This window comes from Clarias gariepinus, chromosome 17, assembly GCF_024256425.1.
Source record: "Clarias gariepinus isolate MV-2021 ecotype Netherlands chromosome 17, CGAR_prim_01v2, whole genome shotgun sequence".
Classification (NCBI taxonomy): domain Eukaryota; kingdom Metazoa; phylum Chordata; class Actinopteri; order Siluriformes; family Clariidae; genus Clarias; species Clarias gariepinus.
The window spans coordinates 25,882,479-25,903,129 of NC_071116.1; the positions used below are offsets into that span (position 1 = coordinate 25,882,479).

The 20,651-nt window shown below is 39.7% G+C and overlaps 1 protein-coding gene across 3 annotated transcripts in view; it reads right to left on the bottom strand.

The window, feature by feature from the left end:
* Window positions 1–20,651, bottom strand: part of csgalnact1a (chondroitin sulfate N-acetylgalactosaminyltransferase 1a) — a 34,084-nt gene that overhangs the window by 12,102 nt on the left and 1,331 nt on the right. Inside the window, exons 1-4 of one of the 3 annotated variants that reach the window (XM_053516367.1) lie at window positions 17,775–18,034; window positions 13,041–13,137; window positions 10,217–11,982; window positions 3,158–3,374 (exon numbers count right to left, since the gene is read on the bottom strand). In XM_053516367.1, coding sequence (XP_053372342.1) covers window positions 3,158–3,374; window positions 10,217–10,901 — 902 coding nt within the window. In that variant the 5' untranslated portion in view covers window positions 10,902–11,982; window positions 13,041–13,137; window positions 17,775–18,034. Of the gene's footprint in view, window positions 1–3,157; window positions 3,375–10,216; window positions 11,983–13,040; window positions 13,317–17,774; window positions 18,035–20,651 lie in introns of those variants that run through there. The other 2 variants (XM_053516365.1, XM_053516366.1) reach the window with 2 other exon arrangements.

Sequence of the window (20,651 nt, forward strand, 5' to 3'; positions counted from 1 at the left end):
TAGCGAAGCATTATCTGTAGGACGTATGGATGAATAGGGAATGAATGACGGCGTTCAATCAAATGCACAATTAGCGTAGACATTTATGTTAGCCAGCTTAGCATTTTAGTAAAGCTAGAGTAGGTTGTGGCAACTGAGTTATGTACACACGTTCGAACCAACCGCCAGGCTCCGTCCATTCGGTCCTTTAGGATGAGACAGTTCCTGCAGCTGAGTGAGTTAAGTCCATGCAACTTAATCTCTCTCTCTCTCTCTCTCACACACACACACACACACGCGCACACACACATAAAAGGACATGCTCACAGACTCTGTATAAAAGATTGTGACTTCCACAATCACACTCCTGCTGCAAAGCTCTGTATCACGCTCTGACATGCTCCACATTTATTAATATTATTATACTGTAAAACCTCTCTTAGCACTTTATATTAACATACTGCTATTAACGTTAGAACTGCGTTAGAACTGCGTACTGCTGCACTGTCCTTTAATACAGCATGTCACACAGTCCTGTATTGGAGGTTAATTGAGTTGCATGTGGTCTCATGTAGTTTTATGCAACACCATGGTCCTGGACGGTGTTTGGGACATGTCTCATTCCACTATTGACTGTACCATCTGTACTGTTTATGGTTGAAATGACAATAAAAGCCACCTGACTTCACCTACACCAGTCTCTCTATACCGAGCCATTCGATTCTGATTGCTACAACACCTTTTCAATCTCTATTCCCATTCTCCTGTGTCTGACCGTTGTCTGTTTTGATTAACGAGTTTGTTTTGATAAAATTCTATTCAAGTCAACCTGCACTTGCATCCACTATCCTCATTCTCACACTATATGGCTAAAACAGTTTTCACAGACAGTTCAATGTACATCGCAAGATTATTTAATTAATATACAGAGCAATAAATCTATCCTCTATTTATTATAACACCTGCTATAAAAACTCCAGTCGATAATGAAGTCCTGCTTCTTCTTTTTTCTGTCTCTTTTGTCTCTTTCACTTCCTCTTTCTCATTTGACTTCCTGATAGGTAAGTTGACTTTGACATTACTGCAAGTACAGTAATGCACATTTACCGAAAGTCACAGTCATGCTAATGAGACTGGGCCTCTTCAGGGAGAGCACTGTGAGATGTCATTGTAGACCATACAGTAGGTTTTAAGACAAATCCCCAAATTTTGTTTTGTTATTTCCGTAGATTTAACATCCACACTAAGAAAAAAAAGAACTAGATTTTTTTTCTTCATTATTATTATTTTTTTTTCTGCGCAATAATAACTACGATCAATTTTAATTGTGTTAAGACCCCAATTTAGGCCTCTTCCAAACGGTTGAGATGTCACTTCCAGGTTAAAGTATTAATATGTTTACAATAAAAGTTTGGACATACCTTCTTCTTTTTCAGTGTTTTTTTTCTTTATTTTTATTACAGTATGTTCAACATTGTACATTAATACTGAAGATATCCAAACTATGAGAAAACCATTCAAGGTGACTAGCTCATGTGCCAAGAGTGTTACCAAAGTTACCAAAGCAAAAGGTGGCTCCTACTATTGGAAGAATCTAATTATTAGAATATACAACATATGACAACATGTCATAATTTTAATGCGTTCAGTATTAGTTAAATTAAAACAAAAAAAAATAACAAAGAACCACTGAATGTCAAGGTGTGTCCAAACTTTTGACTAGTACTGATGACATTACGCAATGTGGTTCGCCAGCTCACGTGTGAAAACGATTGCTCATGCTCCCAGAACCGCTCTTTAACAATTTGAGTCCTGGAATATGGCCGTGCCATCCAGGAAGAAAAAACTCCAGATGTGATAACCTGGTCGTTTAGAACATTCAGGTCGTCAGCAGACTTCATTTTATTGCCACATAACGTTGTTGAGTCTAGACCTGAGCAACTGAAGCAACCCCAGATCATAACACTGTCTACAGTGACTTGTACAGTGGACACTATGCATGATGGGTGCATCGCTTCATGCGCTTCACTTCTTACCCTGACACGCCCAATAGGCACAAACTGGATCATCAGAGCACATGACCTTTTTTATGCCTGCTAGCAAACTGAAGCCTTTTTCTGATGAGTCTCCCTAACAAGTGGTTTTCTTCTGGCCGCACACCTGGTTGGTTCCAATCCTGCGAGTTCTCATCACAACGTGTGCTGAGTATGCAGTATGAAATGCTCTTACTTTCACTATGAGCAGAACATCGAAGCATTAAATGATCAGCTTTCTGAGAGTACGGGCCCATGTCTTCCTCATGCTGTTGTTACAATACTGGACACAAAGGTTAATAATTATAATAATGATTTACACACTGTTTATACCACAGCATGATTGAATGCTCAATTCTGAGTGGTCTGATTCAGCTGTTGATTTATTTTCTAGAACAGCAGCTTTAGGCGTAGTTAATATTACTTGATACTCATAACCTGTTCTAATGCATCATAGTCACCGTCTCTCTCTCTCTCTCATCGTCTATACCGCTTTATACCAGGGCCAGGAGACTTAAGGCACGAGGCGGGGGACACCCTGGACAGGGTTCCAATCCATTGCAGGCACACACAAACACACACACACACACACATGTGCTTATCCATGCAATACAGCCAATTTGTGAACACAAACTAGGATAATCTGCATGTCTTTGGACTGGGGGGGGAAACCGGAATACCCGAAGGAAACCCACCCGGCATGGAAGGAACATGCAAATATTACACACAGGCAGGAACCCCGAGGCAGGAATTGAACCCGGAACCTAAAGGTGCAAGATGACAGTGCTAACCTCCTAAAGAATAGGAGATTATATAGACACTTTGAGTTAGTAGACGTCAAGGTTTTTTTTAAAAAACGGGAAAGACTTCAGGACTGAGATGTTTGCAGTTTCTGAGTAACATGAAAAAAGTGAGGCTGGTGAGTTAACAGTTGTTTATAGCTGATATAACATAAGAAATAACAGATATAGCAGAAGAAACAGAAGTAACTTGTTTACTGTATAAATGTATAATAATGATGTAATCAACTAGAATATTCGACAGTCAGGGAAACAGCTGGAATGTATACAGTTTATATACAGTTTAGTCTTGAATGTGTTTTTAGGAATAAATCCTGCTGGTGTTTACGAAGGGTGTGTTTTTACCTAAAGGTGTGCATGAATTGTTTGAATTTGTCAGCCCTCTGTGAAAGCGGTACGATGATGTTGATGGTGGTGTGAGACGTCGCCACATGTTCGTTTGAAACCTTCATCAACGGGCCAAAGGGACGGAATAAGACGAGACGCCTGAACTCGTTTTTCCTGTCTCCACGGAATGTCAGCTCGTACAACGTTCCTTTATCCTTCTCCGTTCGTGCTAAACCTACAGACAGAGAGAGAGAGAGAGAAAACAGAACCATTACTTCTATTACTTTAACACTAGACTTCTCTCTTTTTAAAAAAAATATTATAACAGACGCACAAAAACAAGACAGTTTATTCATGCTTCTGTGATATCCGATCAACACACTTCCTCTCGATCGCTTTAAATAACAAGTGTACATTTTACTCACATGCGCAAATGTAAAAGGACACAGAAAGAAATGCAGAATAATCGATATATTGTACCATGCAGCTGGTGTGAATCCGTTCTGTGAGACGCATGACTAAAATATGCTTGAGAAAAGTTTTTTTCACTGATAACAGCGCTCGGCACTCAGACCACCAACGATTTTTCACCTCGCGGCTCTTAAACTGCTCTACGCTGGTTGTTAGTGGGTGTTCCTATCTTTAGTTTCTATCAGTTGCCAAAATTCACAAGCTACTGTAGCTACAGAACATACATATAACCATCCATCTGATCAAGAATCAACTGCCTTTATTACAAAAAATAAAAATTCTAGAGGGATGCTTGTATCTAAAGTGCATCACGGCAGAACATCATGATCGTGTCAGAATGAGCCGAAAACAACGATCTGCTCCTCACGATTCCTGACGCCTATTTGACGGGCTTAAAATGTTTAATGTATCCAAAAAGAACCACAAAAAACACCAGCTTACAATGAAAATGAATCACTTCGGGCCACTTTGTCACGCCGCACTGCTGCTGATTAGAACGGAGGCATGCTGAGACAACAGACTTGAAAGAAAGAGCTGTCAGAGGTAAAGCTGTAACTTTAAGTTTTCTGACATGGAAAAGCCTTCAGGACAGAGGCGTTTGTCCTTTCTGGTTTCTTGACAGCATGACAATCTGTGTTTCTGTTTTATTTTTCAATCTTCTTTCAAAGAAAAAAAAGCTGCCCAGCTACTAGGTAGGTAGTGATCGATGATATAAACTGTATATATATATATATATATATATATATATATATATGTATATATATATATATATATTGTTAAATCATACTTTTTTTTATTGTTTGACTTAGACTCATGAATTTGCAAGTCGAAATAATGACTTAGGATAAAACCTATTTGTATGTTAGTCATAATAAGAAGTCAAAATAAAACCTTGATAAATAAAAAAGAAATAAGACAATAACAACTTAGTCCATCAAAATACCAAGATACTAAGTCAAGTGAACGTAAGAACATATTAAGACAAAATAGTTTTTTAAATAGTTAAAAATTACAATATAGTTAGTAAAAATAACATGATACTAAGTCAAAATAACATGATGCTAACTCAAAATACCACGATACTAAGTTAAATAACACAAACCTATGATTAAAATAACACAATGCTAAGTCAAAATAACACGACGCTAAGTCAAAATAACACGACGCTTAGTCAAAATAACACGACGCTAAGTCAAAATAACATGATGCTTAGTCTAAATAACATGATGCTAACTCAAATAACACGACGCTAAGTCAAAATAACACAACGCTAAGTTAAAATAACATGATTCTAAGTTAAAATAACATGATGCTAACTCAAAATAACATGATGCTAACTCAAAATAACACGATGCTAACTCAAAATAACACGATGCTAACTCAAAATAACACGATGCTAAGTCAAAATTACACTAACCTATGATTAAAATAACACAATGTTAAGTCAAAATAACACGATACTAAGTCTAAATAACACGATGCTAAGTCAAAATAACACGACGCTAAGTCAAAATAACATGATGCTAAGTCAAAATAACATGATGCTAAGTTAAAATAACATGATTCTAAGTTAAAATAACATGATGCTTAGTCTAAATAACATGATGCTAACTCAAATAACACGACGCTAAGTCAAAATAACACAACGCTAAGTCAAAATAACATGATGCTAAGTTAAAATAACATGATGCTAACTCAAAATAACACGACGCTAAGTCAAAATTACACAAACCTATGATTAAAATAACACAATGTTAAGTCAAAATAACATGATGCTAAGTCAAAATAACATGATGCTAAGTCAAAATAACACGACGCTAAGTCAAAATAACACGACGCTTAGTCAAAATAACACGACGCTAAGTCAAAATAACATGATGCTAAGTTAAAATAACATGATGCTAACTCAAAATAACATGATTCTAAGTCAAAATAACACAACGCTAAGTCAAAATAACACAACGCTAAGTCAAAATAACATGATACTAAGTCAAAATAACATGATGCTAACTCAAAATACCACGATACTAAGTTAAATAACACAAACCTATGATTAAAATAACACAATGCTAAGTCAAAATAACACGATACTAAGTCTAAATAACACGATGCTAAGTCAAAATAACACGACGCTAAGTCAAAATAACACAATGCTAAGTCAAAATAACACAACGATAAGTCAAAATAACATGATGCCAAGTAAAATAACATGGTTCTAAGTCAAAATAACACGACGCTAAGTCAAAATAACATGATGCTAAGTCAAAATAACATGATGCTAAATCATATTAACACAATACTAGGTCAAAAAAACACAATGCTATCATGCTATCAAAATAAAAATAAAAAAACACACAGTTTGGGAATGCCAGTTAGCCTAATCTGCATGTGTTTAGACTGCGGGATGAAACCGAAGTACGTGGAGGAAACCCATCAAGCACAGGGGGAAAACAGGCAGACATAGACCCGAGGCAGGAATCGAACCCACGACCCCGAGGTACGAGGCCACAGTGCCAACCACTAGATCACAGACCCAGTGTAAGTATGTATCCAATGATGTAAACTTTAAAGCACTTTTTGTAAGTCACTCTGGATAAGAGCGTCTGCCAAATGCCTAAATGTAAATGTAAATGTAGATCACTGTGCCCGCTAAAGAAGGGTTAAACATTACATTTTTATTTGAATAAAAATAGACCCATTGTAATATTGTAAACCACGACAAACTTCTCCTTAGTCGTTTCTCACCAGATCAGAACATCACTCTCTCTGGCTTCATCTCAGCTTTGGTGAGAAACAGCTGGAAAACTGTCACGCATGGGACCATGATAAACATGATTTCTTTTATTAGACGCTTAAATCCATCAACACCAGTGTCATTTTTCTCACAGCTACACAACAAAAGCATTTTATCGGATATGTGCTGAACGACATCAAAGCTTTTATTGTTCAGGCTGGAAATCAGAGACGCTCTGCGAAGACTCTCTGACTCCTGGCTCACGGAGGAAACCCGGTTCACCCAAAGGTTTGCACGAAAGACTTTTTGTCTAAATTCAACTTCACTTTGCTTCAGCAAAACACAATCAAAAGCAGACTAACTGTAAATCTCGTTGTAATTAATATGGGAATGTGTTGTCATCAGTTTGGCTGCTGCAGTCTGTTGACACAAGCAGTAAAAAATAAGAAGCAGTATTTATTCTTTACTTGCAGAATAAAGCAATAAAGAATAAATAGGCGTAAAGAACACTCTGTCTCTACGTACTCATTGTGACATCCTTACTGTAAATCTTTACACACCAGATCACATGTCTATTGTCAGACATGGGAGCTGAAATTATTATATCTATGTAGCCAGAGGTGTGAATCACACATTTATAAATGTCACGTGAATTGGAGGAAGTCTGCAAAGAAGTTTCATGTTGGGCGAAACCTGCTTACTGGTCAAAGCCACTACGGCAGATGTGTGGTGTTAATTCGACACTGGGCCTTTTGATGTGTATGCTTTATTTAACTTTAGTTGAAATGTAACAAGTCGGTAAAAAGAATAACATGAAAGTACAACACTGTGGAAAAGTCTTGAGTCAGTCATTTCTTCAAATGAAAGTAAATTAAGTTAATTTAAACTTAATTACAAATATTTGTGGGACCATAAATAAATATAATAAAAAAATAAATTGTTAATGTACTGTATAATAACCTCGGCAGCGACCTCATTTCCTCTCTCGTCTCTTCCGATCACTCAGCATTCAGCATCAGCAGTAAACTAATCACGGCCTGATCATCTGTCATCAGTACACCTGTTTCTCACTCGCTCAAATTTGCCAAACATTTAAGTCACTAAGTCATGTAGGAAGCCTGAAGAACTGGTTCTTAAGACTAGTTAAAAACATTCGAGAAAGTCTGGCTCTTTGGTGGCAACATATGAAGGAATGAGGAGTACTGGACTTCTGCACGGCACTGTACACGTGCAAATAAAGGGATTCAGGGCAGTGTGTCACACACCCAATCACACGTTCCTACCAACACGCAGCAAGGTCATGTTCAGTCAACAGATGTCAACAACAGGAAAAAGCAACAAGATTAAACAGGTCTTGCACACTGTGATTGCACACTGCCACATTTCCTCTACTACTGAAATGGGAACAATAGAAGAACACGCAACTTCATGTGCGTTACTTAACAACCTTCCTGCTTAATTTCCAATAAAACTGCTCGGACTAATTATCAGTTACATGTTCAGTACTAAAGTCACATTGAGAATCTTACATTGTATTTCTTATACAGTTTGAAGAGACAATCCGGGGCAATATGACAAAAAAAATACTTTGACCCAGGAGACATTGTCTGGAAATCGCAGATCAAAGTGGGAATGTGGAAGTGTTGGACCCTGGAGACATAAACTCAAATGACTTTAGGTATGTTTTTAGGTAATGAGGGCCAATATGAGCTCTCTTATCAGGAATTTTACGTTAAACCCGCACTATGAATGAAATCAAACTGTCTATTAGAAGGGAAATTATCAGCAGGTTTGTGCCAGATTAGAAACCGCAAGTTTTGACAACGAACTTCGCCTGCATCAAACTGTGGGCGTGTCTTAAATCAAACGCTGGACAGAATCGAATTCAACTTTTGCAACTTTTTCAAGATATCTGCACCACAAGTGAAAACAAAATGTTGAGTAAAAGCAGCAGTTATAAACAGTTATGTCCCAGATTTAATCATTTAAACTTTTTAATGAGCTACGATGAAAAAAAGTGCAACTTTTACGACTCTTAACCTTACAAAAGTCTTTGTATTAATACTGTAAGTACAGAAAGACAGGCAGACATGGGCTTCAACCTGAATATTAAAGCTGATCAGCTTTAAACTGTTTCTAAAAACTATTATCCTGTCAACGTTCATATATTATAAAAATAAACGTTTATAATAATCAGTGTCTGGCTAATGAGCCAATGACAAGATTACTGAGGATATTTTAAATGATGTTAATAATAGCGTATAATCATCACTGGCAGCGCCAACTAACTGGCTTAAGTAAATAATTATATTCATTATGTTCACTTACACAGTTACTGTAGTTCATCAGATATAAAGAACATGACAGGATTCCTCCCCGGGTTTTCTCTCTGTCATATTAACTTTAGCTGAACAGTAAATGGATCGGGTGGCTTTTTACTGTAGTTGACTCACAAACGTCTTTATTGAAAACCTCGATTGTTTTCGTGGTGCTATATTTAACCACTATTTAAATGATTTAACTCTTCCAATGCTGAGGAGGTTTTCCCATGACACACTCTGATGTGGGTGTGTGAGGATTTCAGTGGATTAATCTGTTCTTTCCATTTTGTGCATGTGTGTGTGTGTGTGTGTGTGTGTGTGTGTGTGGGTGACCTTTGTGTGGGACCTTGCCCTGTTGTGTTTGTGTGACTCTGGATGTGAGTGTGTGTGTGTGTGTGTGAGAGAGAGAGACATGGTTCAGCTGTGCTAGATAAAGCAGCAGCTGGTTTGGTTTCCTACTGCATTTACACACAAATACACACGTGCACACACACACACACACACACACACACTCCCCCATCACAGGATTTCCTGATAGGAAACTGACTGGAGAAGCGATTGTGCTCTTCAAGCAATGCAAAATTAGCTTAATCTGATATAATTTAGGCAGAAAATAAATATTTTGGGGCAATAAAGTGCACTGGAAGGGGAAAGTGTGTGAAACAGAGATAAGGAATTATGTTAATTGCGCTTTGTAGTATTTTCATCCGCTGAGCCTTTGTGACCATTTTGATCAAATAAGGTCTAAATCTGAGCTAAATACCTAAAGATTGTGATATTTTGAGAATATTAAACTAGAAACTTTAACTCGAATTTGGCGTGATCATCTAAAGCAGACGGCTAAAGTTAGCGTGTCAGAACATTGCCGCTACATTCACAACTGATGCTTGTTAAACGCAGACGTCTCATCAGAATAACACTCCCCAACGAAATATTTGTTTTTGTAAACACTTTTTACCAAATGTGAACTTTCTTGGGTGATTTATTTCCGAGAAACTCAAAAGCAGCAACTTGTTATGACGCAATCATCGTCTATACCGCTGTATCCCGTATTCAGGGTCGCTGGGGCCTGGAACCAATCACAGGAGACTTAGGGCATGAGGTGTGGTACACCCTGGACAGTGTGCCAGTCCATCGCAGGGCACACACACATACACTCACTCAGACACTGCTGCCAATTTAGGAACCCCAGTTAACCTAATCTGCATGTCTTTGCACAGTGGGAGGAAACTGGAGTACCCGGAGGAAACCCACCGAGCAGGGGTAGAACATGCAGAACTCTACACACAGACTCCGAGGTGGGAATCAAACCCAGACCCTGGAGGTACAAGGCAACAGTGCTCACCACTACGCCCTGTGCCACCAACTAGTTATAAGTGTCAATGAAATAGTCAAAAAAACAATTAAGCTAATTGCATTAAAGACAACTATAACTGTCTTATAACTTATACCATTGGCGGTTTTGCACTTGTTTTGCTTTAGCACTTAGCAAACTAAATTCTCTTCTAAATTTTACTTCCCCGTGTACCAATTCAGCTGAGCCGAACTCACCTTCAATAAAATCAGCACTGCTGTACAACTTTTCTGCACCAAATTTATCTTCCATATTGTGTTTGTGCGAGTTCAGTGTGTGCAAGGCACTCTCCACCACTTCGTTAATCTCATCACGTTTATCTTTCCTTGCTGGTTTTTCCTCAGGATGGCGTGAGAGTCCCGTCTCCACGTTATAGACACGCTGCAGCGTGAAGCTCTCGAATGGTATCACGGCATACTCGTTTGCCAAGCGGACACCCGCGTTGATCTCCGCCCGGCCTATTTGGGTGCGCAGAAAATCGTTGAGATCCGTCGCCGCGTTGCCCGCCTTCTCCTGAAACTCCTTCGGGCGCTCGGCTCGCTCCTGCAGGGCCTCCTTCAGCTCTGCGATTTGCTTCTTCAGGCTGGAAATATGTTGCCGTTGCTGCTCCTCATGTTCCTGAAGCAAAGCTTGATAGTTCTCGTGGCTCGATGAACCCAAGAGGGTGCCGCTGAGCACTCCAGGAACCCCAGGCCCTCTTGGAGAGCTTGGCACACCCAGCCTGGGTGCCATCAAGGGGTCGTCAGTGTGAGGGTTGCAAGTGATGACGTAGAGGAGGGAAAGAAAGCAGCAAATGAGGACTAAAATGCCACCGATGCGAGAGAACCAGAAAAACAATCCTCTGCGCAACATCTCGAACAAAACAGGATCATATACACACATAAACAGTCATATCCATTGTGTAGTTTTAGCTTGATTGAGGGGTTTGCTCATGTTGTTGCTAATGTTTAATGCTTAAAAATGGTACAAGTCAAGCGGTTCCCGATGTCTGTGCTATCGTCTAAGCAACATTTCTACAGAAAAGCAAAACAAAAAAACTAATCCCATTCTGGATATGAAATCTTAAACTGATAAATTAGTCCTTGAAGCCACAAACATTCTCGGCTTCCTGTCGCTTTATCTTTGACGCTGATGTGAGGCATCAAATCAAAAGCTTGTCAAGTTCTGGTTCATAGGAAAAAGGAACATCCTGTTAGGGTCTTTAGCATTTCATATGTCAACTAAAATATAATCTGTCAGGGGTTTAAAGTCATCTTGGACATGTGAACAAGCTGTTAGCGTTGTCCTTGCTAGTGCTGGCTTTGATATGAAATCTGGAAGAGAAAGTTTTGTCTAAGTGAGCAACCCTCTCATGCTAAAGGACACTGAAGTTAGGTTTGTTCCAAAACAGATATGATTGTCCCTAATTACAGCTTCTTATTCGGATGTTATTTTTGGGTCACATTTCGGTCCAGCTGGAGAACCAAGCAGCTATTGAAGCTCGCGAACGGTAAAGATTAATTAATTCATCGATGAATTAGTTAATAAAAAAGGAGGTTACGGTTTTGGTTGAATCAACGACATAAAAAAAAGGTACACCTTCACGTGGGTGTTTCTTGTATTTCAGGTCATGTTAAAGCCTGTCCTTTGTCTTTAAGAACTTGTTGGAAATCCATGCGGATACTTTAGTGGTGAACACATGCCAGTCCACATGTTCAAATCCCCAGGAATGAAACCTTTTGAAAGTAATTCACATGGCCAGGTCCATATCAAGCTCCTCGGAGCTTAAATCAGAGGAGTCAGCATACTTCTCCTTTGTACGAGCCGAACAAAATGGGGCGTGTCGAGGAACGTTAGATGTCCAAGAAGATTTTCATTTCTGCAAGCAGCCACTTTTTCGTCTTCCTCAGTCAGCAGTTTGCTTCCGTGCTATCTTCTGTGTTTAATATAAGACTCCTGCATATTTCATCTTCTTTTGTGTTACCTAGAGAGACAGAGAGAGACAGAGAGAGGAGAGAGAGAGGGGGGAGAGGAATTAATACATAAAAGCCATACGGTCAAGAATTGCATCCAAGTTCAATGCAAAGAAACCTGTATATCAATGAATACGTTTTCATAATTTTTTTAATATATCTTTTTGAGAATAATGTTGGTTTCAGGTTGAGGCAGTTCCGACCGTGGAGTTTGTCATTGCAATGTAAGTACAAGGTAAGTAATGAGGGTCAAAAACCCTCGTTCCATGCAAAAATGCTTTCCCAATTTCAGCTGAGACTCGTATGGAGCTTCTGCAGTCACACTGAGCTGAATCGGGGGTTGATCATTTTCAAAGTAGTACAAATTCAGTTCAAATTTCACTCTTTTCTTTCTCTGGAGCTAGCTATGTGGCTAACCAGAGCTAGCTGTATGACCAACTAGAAGGAAAAGGGCGAAATTTGTGCTTAATGCATCATTTATAACAACCAAGACCGATGGTAGTGTAGTTATATTCACCTTGATTTAATACAGACTTTCAAAAAAAATCTGATGGCTTGAAAGAGAGGCTCGGACAGACCCATGACCATGAGATCTGTGAGTGTGTGGGTATCTGGGTGGAACTTTGGGATGGAAGGGGTGGGGACAGGTGTGTGGTCACAAAACACTGAAGTGGATTGGACAGGTGTATTATTTCAAACATCAGAGGACCAAAGGGGTGGAGCCAAGAAAAAAAACTGTGGGGCCAACCTGAGTGAGTGGGTGGAGCCAGAGCCAAGCAGAATGTTTTAAACTGACTGATGACTTCTTTTGGCATAAAATGCAAATAAAATGACTCCTAAGTGGTTCAGTATAGTTCAGCACTTCTGCTTTCTGGAAAGTTTTGGACTTAAAAATTAAAAATCTTTGGACAAAAGATAAATGTCTACTGCAATCATTGTTCCTGTCCTAAAGAAACCCCATCCTGCTTCCCTCGGTGATCCCTCAGTGATCATCACCCTGTAGCCCTGACCTCAGTAGTCATGACATGCTTTGAGCGGCTGGTCAGAGACTTCATCACTTCTTCACTACCTGACACACTGGATCCACTGCAGTTTGTATACCGCCCGAACCAGTCTACGGATGATGTCATCTCTCATGTCCCCCATGCATCGCCTGGACCTGGACACTAGAAGGGGGAATTATGTCAAAATGCTCTTTGTCGACTGTCGAGCTCAGCATTTAACACTATAATTCCCTCCACACACACCACCAAGCTGGATCACCTGGGACTTATCCATCATCTATTATCTGCCCATCTATCTGGCAGTGGATCTCAAACTTACCTTTTAATTCTTGAGGTCATCAGCAGTCGTATAAACATTTCACTTTATATCATACTGTGTACCGCTGTGTACGTGAGGAATAAAATTTGAATTTTGAATATGAATACCATATTGACTTTATCAAACAGAAAACAAGCTGTGTGTGTGTGATATTTAAAGCAGCAAAGGGCAGGAGGGTTTAAGTGTGAAAACACACTGCTCTTGTTTTAGAGAGACCAACGCGGCGGCGGCGGCGCTGATGCCGAACCTGACGGGGTGGGTGATGTGTGAAAGTGAGAGGGCAGTGTTAAAAACGACCACGGGAGGAGAAAGAAGCAGTGTACTGAGAGCCGAGCAAACACACAGGGAAAAGACGTGGCATTCATACACGCGCGTGCGTGCACACACACACACACACACACACACACACACACAGAGGCAGGGTTTATCGGTTAACAGAAAAGCCCTGTTAGAAAAGTAGGTGAAGGCGAGACTGAAGGTAAAGTGCATGTAAGTGTCAGTCATACACATGTGTGCGTGTGTGTGTGTGTGTAATGACTCCCATACAATCAGCTCTTTGACAAGTAAAGCCTGGGTCAAATGAAAGGATTAGTTATGTTAGTACAGAGAACAGGAGAGTATCAGGAATACACACCCATTTGGGTACGTGACCCACCAATGGCTCTCTCTCTCTCTCACACACACACACACACACACACACACTCTCACTCATTAACCCACTTTCAGACCAGGCTGGAGACCTTTTTAAGTGACCAGGATGAACTCTCTCTCTCTCTCTGTCCCGTAGGTCAGTGACTTGCTGTGTTTCCCGGTGACTCAGGTCTCTCCTCATGTTTTCCATTTTATCATCCCATCTTTTTCTCTCTCCTGACTTGCACCAACTTCTCCATTCTTCTCCTGTACTCCCACACTTTTCTCTTGCTCACCTTCTTTCCGATTCCTTCTCTAAACATCATTTTCTACTTTTTCGCTCCAGTCCTCCTTCTGACTTCTTCCCATTTTTCACATTTCTTTATTATCAGTTTGTCCTTCTCACCGTCTCTCTTCTTTTTTTTTTACCTTATTTCTCTTTAATAACCTCTCCATCACTTCTCTGTCTTGCAGGTCTTGTCTTCTTTTCTCCGCCATGCTTTACTTAGGTCTTAGGGTCACGGGAGGAAGGCCTGAAATCTATCCCACAGATTCTATCGATCTATCACAGGACACAATCACACACTCGTTATTACTTCATCACTTCTGACTAAATGTCCCATATTTTCCTATTTCTTTAACCAGTGTGTGTTAATGCTCCAGCTGAATCACCCCTCAGATAATGCAGTTTTTCATACCTTAAACTGTACACCCTTTATTTCATTCCTTTTCCAAACGTACCATTTCAGTGTCTATGTAAAAACTACTCCTAAGCCACGCCCCTCAAGAGAACAGCAGAGGGAGGGGATCTTCTTATATGAGGTCACATCAGGGGGTAAATCTAAACAGCTTGTTTTTAAGCCCTGGTCGTTAAAAAAAAATGGAAAAAGAACAAAAGGCAGGATTTTTTTTTTCTATCCCATGTTATTTGTTCATGCACCAATAAATATGTAAAATGACTAAAAACTGGTCTCCTGTGAAATAATTTGAGCATGTCTTCGCTAATAGAAGTCCAAGTCTGGCACCATGGGGCTAACTACGATGCAGTACTCCTCACTATAGATTAGATTTTGATGATTAATTAAGTAAAGAGCAAGCTTCCAGATGTCTATTTAGTCACTTAACATCGCCCTGTTTTTTATCCCCCGGATCGCACGCAACTCAACACGCCCCTACAGATAGGGTTAATTACACTAAAAGCCTGAGGACGTGTTCAGGAATTGTGTAGTTAGCAAATCCAGGCAATTTATTCTACTCTCATTATTGTCCGAACCCCAGTCCTGCTGGCTTTGTAACACACATAGGAAATGATGCAGAGTTTTTTCCCTCCATTCCCATTTTTTCTTGCACGTCTGAGCTTTTCGGTTCTCCTCAGACTTTATGCCTTCCTGGTTACTTTTATGTTTTTCTGTACCTGATATTACATCGATTTTATTAAGGTTATAAATATTTATCGGCTTGGTTCTCAACTTCTCGTTTTGTACCCGTTACGTCCCGATGTGTGCTACACCACGAGATTAGGCATACGAAGTGTTGACACTGCTGTTATGGCTGTTATGGCTTTAAGTGTCTCCATGCATCAAGTGAAGAACATCAAGTTTTTCATGTGTTAATGATCTCACTGGCATCAGCACGTGGAAACCCTGAGTAATCTTACACACTCACCATTTAACACACAGCAGTTCACACCGGACACACTGCAGCGACTGCACACACTCATTCTCTCTCTCTCTCTCTCGCAAACATATGCACACAAACATTTGCACACATTTCCTGCAAAAACACCCAGAATGACATGCACTATAGATGAAGAGAGAGAAAAAGACAAACAGAGAGTCACACTGAGAGACACAAGTCGAAAGAGTAAGAGAGAAGAAAGAAGGAAAAACAGACAGGGAGGGAAAGAGGGAGAGAGGTCAAAATCAGAGAAAGAGAGACAGAAGAGAGTGGTGGGAGGCAAAGAATGAGACAAAAAAGAAAGAGACAGACACCGAGAGAAATAAAGAGAGAGAGAGAAAGAGAGAGAGAGCGCTAGAGGCAGAGGCACCCCTCCTCTTTGTGCCTGTGTACTTAACAACTTCCTCTCTCTTAGACAGTTTCCTGTCTGCAGGGCAATGATGACAAAATCTCTCTCTCTCTATCTATCTCTCCGTCTTTCTCTCCCTCAGTGTGAGTCTATTTACCTCTCTTCCTCTTTGATATTGTTTGTCTCTCTCTCTCGCTCTGTGATTCTTTTGCCTCTCTCTCTCTTCATTTTTCTCTGTCTGTCTCTCTTTCACCCACTCACTTTTCCTCCTCATTTTCTTCTCTTTTCTGAGATCCCTTTCAGCCTCTCATCTCTGTTTCTCAGACTTTCTGTTTGTCTCTCTCTCTCTCTCTCTCTCTCTCTCTCTCATTCTTTATCCATCACTCATGTTCTCACACTTTGGCTGATCTTCCTGTTGCTCATCCTCCCTCGTTTTAACTGTTTTTCCGTCTCGCTCGTGCTCTCATACATCCTTTCTGTCTAAAGCACTTCCTGGTGCTCTATACTCAGACATATAGCTTAGAAAACTACAGAACGGTGAATAATGGATGAAACAAAAGTAAAGCGTCACTGGCAAATCCTTCTCGCTGATAAATCTTTTTATATAATGAAACTTTTCTATCATGTGGGCGTGGTCTCTTCCAGGATGGCTCCGCCTCCTGTCATATACTAGACATGATGAGTGAAGGGGAAAAATGTATAGAGAGAGAAACAGATAGAGTGACTCAAAGACAAACTGAAATATGAAGAAAATACAAGTGACAGAAATGTGAGAAAAAAAGAAGGAAGGAGAGGTGAAAATGATAACAAAAGGAGAGAACTGATAATGGAAAGGAGAAATTAAACAAAAAAAGAGACAATGAGACAGAGTTTAAGAGGAAAATAGAGATACGGATGGACAGACAGGAAAAAATACTGACAGAAAGATAAAAAGAAAAAAGAGGTTATTCGGTTTTACAGCCGAGAGTGAAGGACAGCGTCAAGAAAGTTGTTCCAGGTGTTACACACACACACACACACACACACACACATACTGCCCACAGACAGGAAAAGCAGGAGATAGTAGAGATGAAAGAGAAGAAAATGAGAGAAAAGGGAAGCAGATGTGGGTGAGAAAGGATTAGATTGAGAGAGAGAGAGAGAGTGGAGGAGAGAAAGGAGTGTTTGAAGTGTGGTTTCAGGCCTCAGGTGATTCTCTCTCCCCTTCATTAAACTGGATCTCCTCAATCTGCCATCTGTGCTTCCAGTAAAATACCAACTCAATTCATATTCACACACACACACACACACACAGCTCTTTCTATTGACACTGAACAATATACAACACCATAAAACACTTTAAATGCTAATAATGAATGAAGTCGGGTAGCTAGCATGATGCTAACAGTAACAAGGTAAACAAACAATTTTTGCTATGGCTAACCATGTTCTAGCACATAGTTAGCCATAGCAGCATATTTATATTGTTAAAGATGAATGTTTTTTTTTTAATAATAATTCCTCACATACATTTTTTATTTGCAATTTTACACAAGAAAAAAAAGGGGAAAATTCGGTTGAGCGTTAGCATTCAGAGGCTGAGCTTTAGCAATAAATCTCACTGCAGTAAGTATTTCAACCTAACCAATGCCACATTATACAACCCTTAAACAAAGTTATGTTATGTAACACTCTGTTAAATGTTTAATTATTTTTCAGTTTAATTAATCCAAATCTCTGTTAGCCACCCGGAGATTCACGAGAGCTTCCTCTGAGATGGTTGAAGCCACCTGCTGCAGCGTTCTCAGCTAACGCTAATGTAATATTCTAGTAGGAAAGCGCTACCTGAGTAAGAATAGCTTCAGCTCTGTATAATCCATCCTTCTGAGCCAGACAGTGTTTTGATCCTGAAATAAACTCATACAGAAGGCAACATAAGGACAGCTTTCTGCTAAATTTCCTCATTTTGCAATCTGCAGCAGAGTCACTTCTCTTTCTACGAGGCCGCAAAGTGAGGAGAAACTTCTATGAAAGTGTAGTAAGAAAACTCACACTCTGACGTTCATGTGTTAAACGTTAATGACTTGTCTTTAAGCTTTTTGTATTGTTTAAAGTTCATATTTGGTTTTTACATTCATATAATGATTGACCTTCTGTCTGACCCCAACCTACTGGGATATGCAAAGAATAAAGAATTCCACTATGCCGTAATGTATGTGTGAAGAATAAAGGCTGAAAATTTAAAAATCGTGATATTTATAGAATTGCAATACAAATACTAATCCACACCTAGGTATTGTGATAGTATCGTATCGTGAGGTCCCTGGTAAGTCCCATCCCTAGTGAAGTGTGTATCCCAGCTAAAGAGTTAATGAGGAATTACAGAATTGAATTTTAATTGAAATTTTTATTCAAAATTAAGTTTAAGATAAAAGACCTAAAAATATTTTCCTAGATTCAACTGTCCATTTGCTGTATGTTTTCTGTTTTTTGCACCACTCTACTGTATGTAAACTCTATAGAACAAACTCTACAACAGTCTGAAGGTATAAACATGTTCATGAAAAAGCTCTTCATCGAAAGAACCGACTAGTTCAAGCTGACAGGAAGGTTATGGCAAGTCAAATAACTCAACCTCCTCTTGAAGGAGGAGAAAAAAATGTAAAGACTGTCTTGACTACATTGCTAAAAAAAGAAGAAAAAAAACCCCTACTTGCAAACAAACTGTTTTTTTTTCCGGTTTAACATTAGCATCAGAGTGACGCTAGTGTTTGTAACATGACATCCATCTGTTCATAAGTAAATGTTCCATGGCATGTTCTATCAAAGGTGCTTGACTTACTGGCTACAGTATGTGTAGTAACACTAATCTACATATATATAGTTCATTTTAGTAAAGCTAACATGTAGAATCTATTTTCTGATTTCTTTTTGGTATATGGAGACATTTGAGGGACAAAATGTAAAAACATAGATCCATTGCCAGTCATTATCTACAGTAGCTAGCTGTACAGATAGACTGATTTGGGTGATGTTCATGTTACTGGGCCGTGGGATGGTTGCTGGTGCCAAATCAGAAGAAGCCCTAATGTCACCTGAACACTGTAACATAGTTGTAAAGATGTTGCAATGTTGTTAACATCGTTAGAAGTTAGAATGACTTCAATAAAATGACAATTTATGCAGATTAAGATTTATTTGTGCAATGTTTGCACCCATTGAAGGTCCCTTAAGTTTCTAACTGGGTTTAGAATTCTGATCGGAGATTGAGACAGACACAACAGCTTCCCTCACACAGCATGTAAATCACATGTCATGCATCTCTTATGTGTTGTTGTTTTTTACCCTTTTGGCTGCTTTTCAATTTTATTTTGCTAAATTGCTGTTGTGTATTTCGGTGGACATTATTGTTACGTACATGCGTTTATTAGCATGCATAACTTTATTGCATTAAGAATTGCATTCCCTAGTAGTTCAGTAGTAAGCACAGTAGTAAGCACACAGTGCTCTCCCTGCAGCGGCTAGAGTTGGAGTCCTGCCCAGACCATCGGTTTGGTATTAATATTGTTTTGAAGTTGTGTGGTTCAAAACAATCATCATGTAGCCAACATTGTTCCCACGTCATTTCATCAAAGTCATTCTAACTTTCAGACACAATCGAACACCAGCATTATCCCAACGTTCATATTGTTGTCATATTAACATCACCACAACATGTTGACAACTAAAACGTAATGCTGGGGAATCTCCTTGAATTTTGAGTTGTTTAGAAAGTGCTGATCTTCTGGGATTTTCACTGAATCTGTGGTTGGAAAACAGAGAAAACTAGCCAGATTTCTTCAAGTTAACCTGCCAACACGCTAACACAGAGACTCGTCCACCCGAAAGACCAGACACTGAAACATAAGAAGGGCGATATAATATACGCAGTGCGATGCAGTGAAGAGTGTTAGGAGCTCCACACTGAGGAGACAAATCAGCCTATAAATGAGAGGGTGTACAAGCACAGAATGAGCCACACCTCAGGACCAGAATCAGCTGTGTACAATCAGGACACACATTTGAGGACGATATGTACAAATCTTGGACGGGGTGTATAGGTGGTTCGAGAGAGGTGTAATAAAAGTGATTAATTTGCAGGTGTCTCCTCTATTCCATGCTGCCCTTTCATCCCTCCGATGAAGATCAATACCTCTTTACAGGTCCACCAGGAGAGCCACACCTAAGGACTCCCGGTACTCTCTCTGGTCGTTACACCTTAACGACTCTCCCTAATCTCCAACTTTTGCTGGTTCTTCTTAACAACCCTCCCACCCCAATCTCTAATGACTCTCCCTCCCACTCTCATCTGCTCCACTGTTCACCTAACGAGCCGTTTCAGGCAGAGGAGGATCCTTGACCCTGAAGGATACAAATATGTGGAACTTACCAACTTTCCTCAGATTAAAGAAGCTACTTGGATGAGTCGTAAAACGTTTCTGCTTAATAAGTAAGACGTCCATTTGATAAAACTCGACTCCCAGACACTCTTTACAACTGCAGTAAGCAGAAAGGCATCTCGAAAAGCGCAACCTGGCAAACCTTTGAGATGGATTGACTCAGGGATCCTGGGCGCCCAATCATGATGAAGCCAACACTTTCCCATTGGCATAATATTTGATTGCCCTCACCACTGAAAACTCAGGGGTCTTTGGAGTCATCATTACTCATACCCCCTTTAAC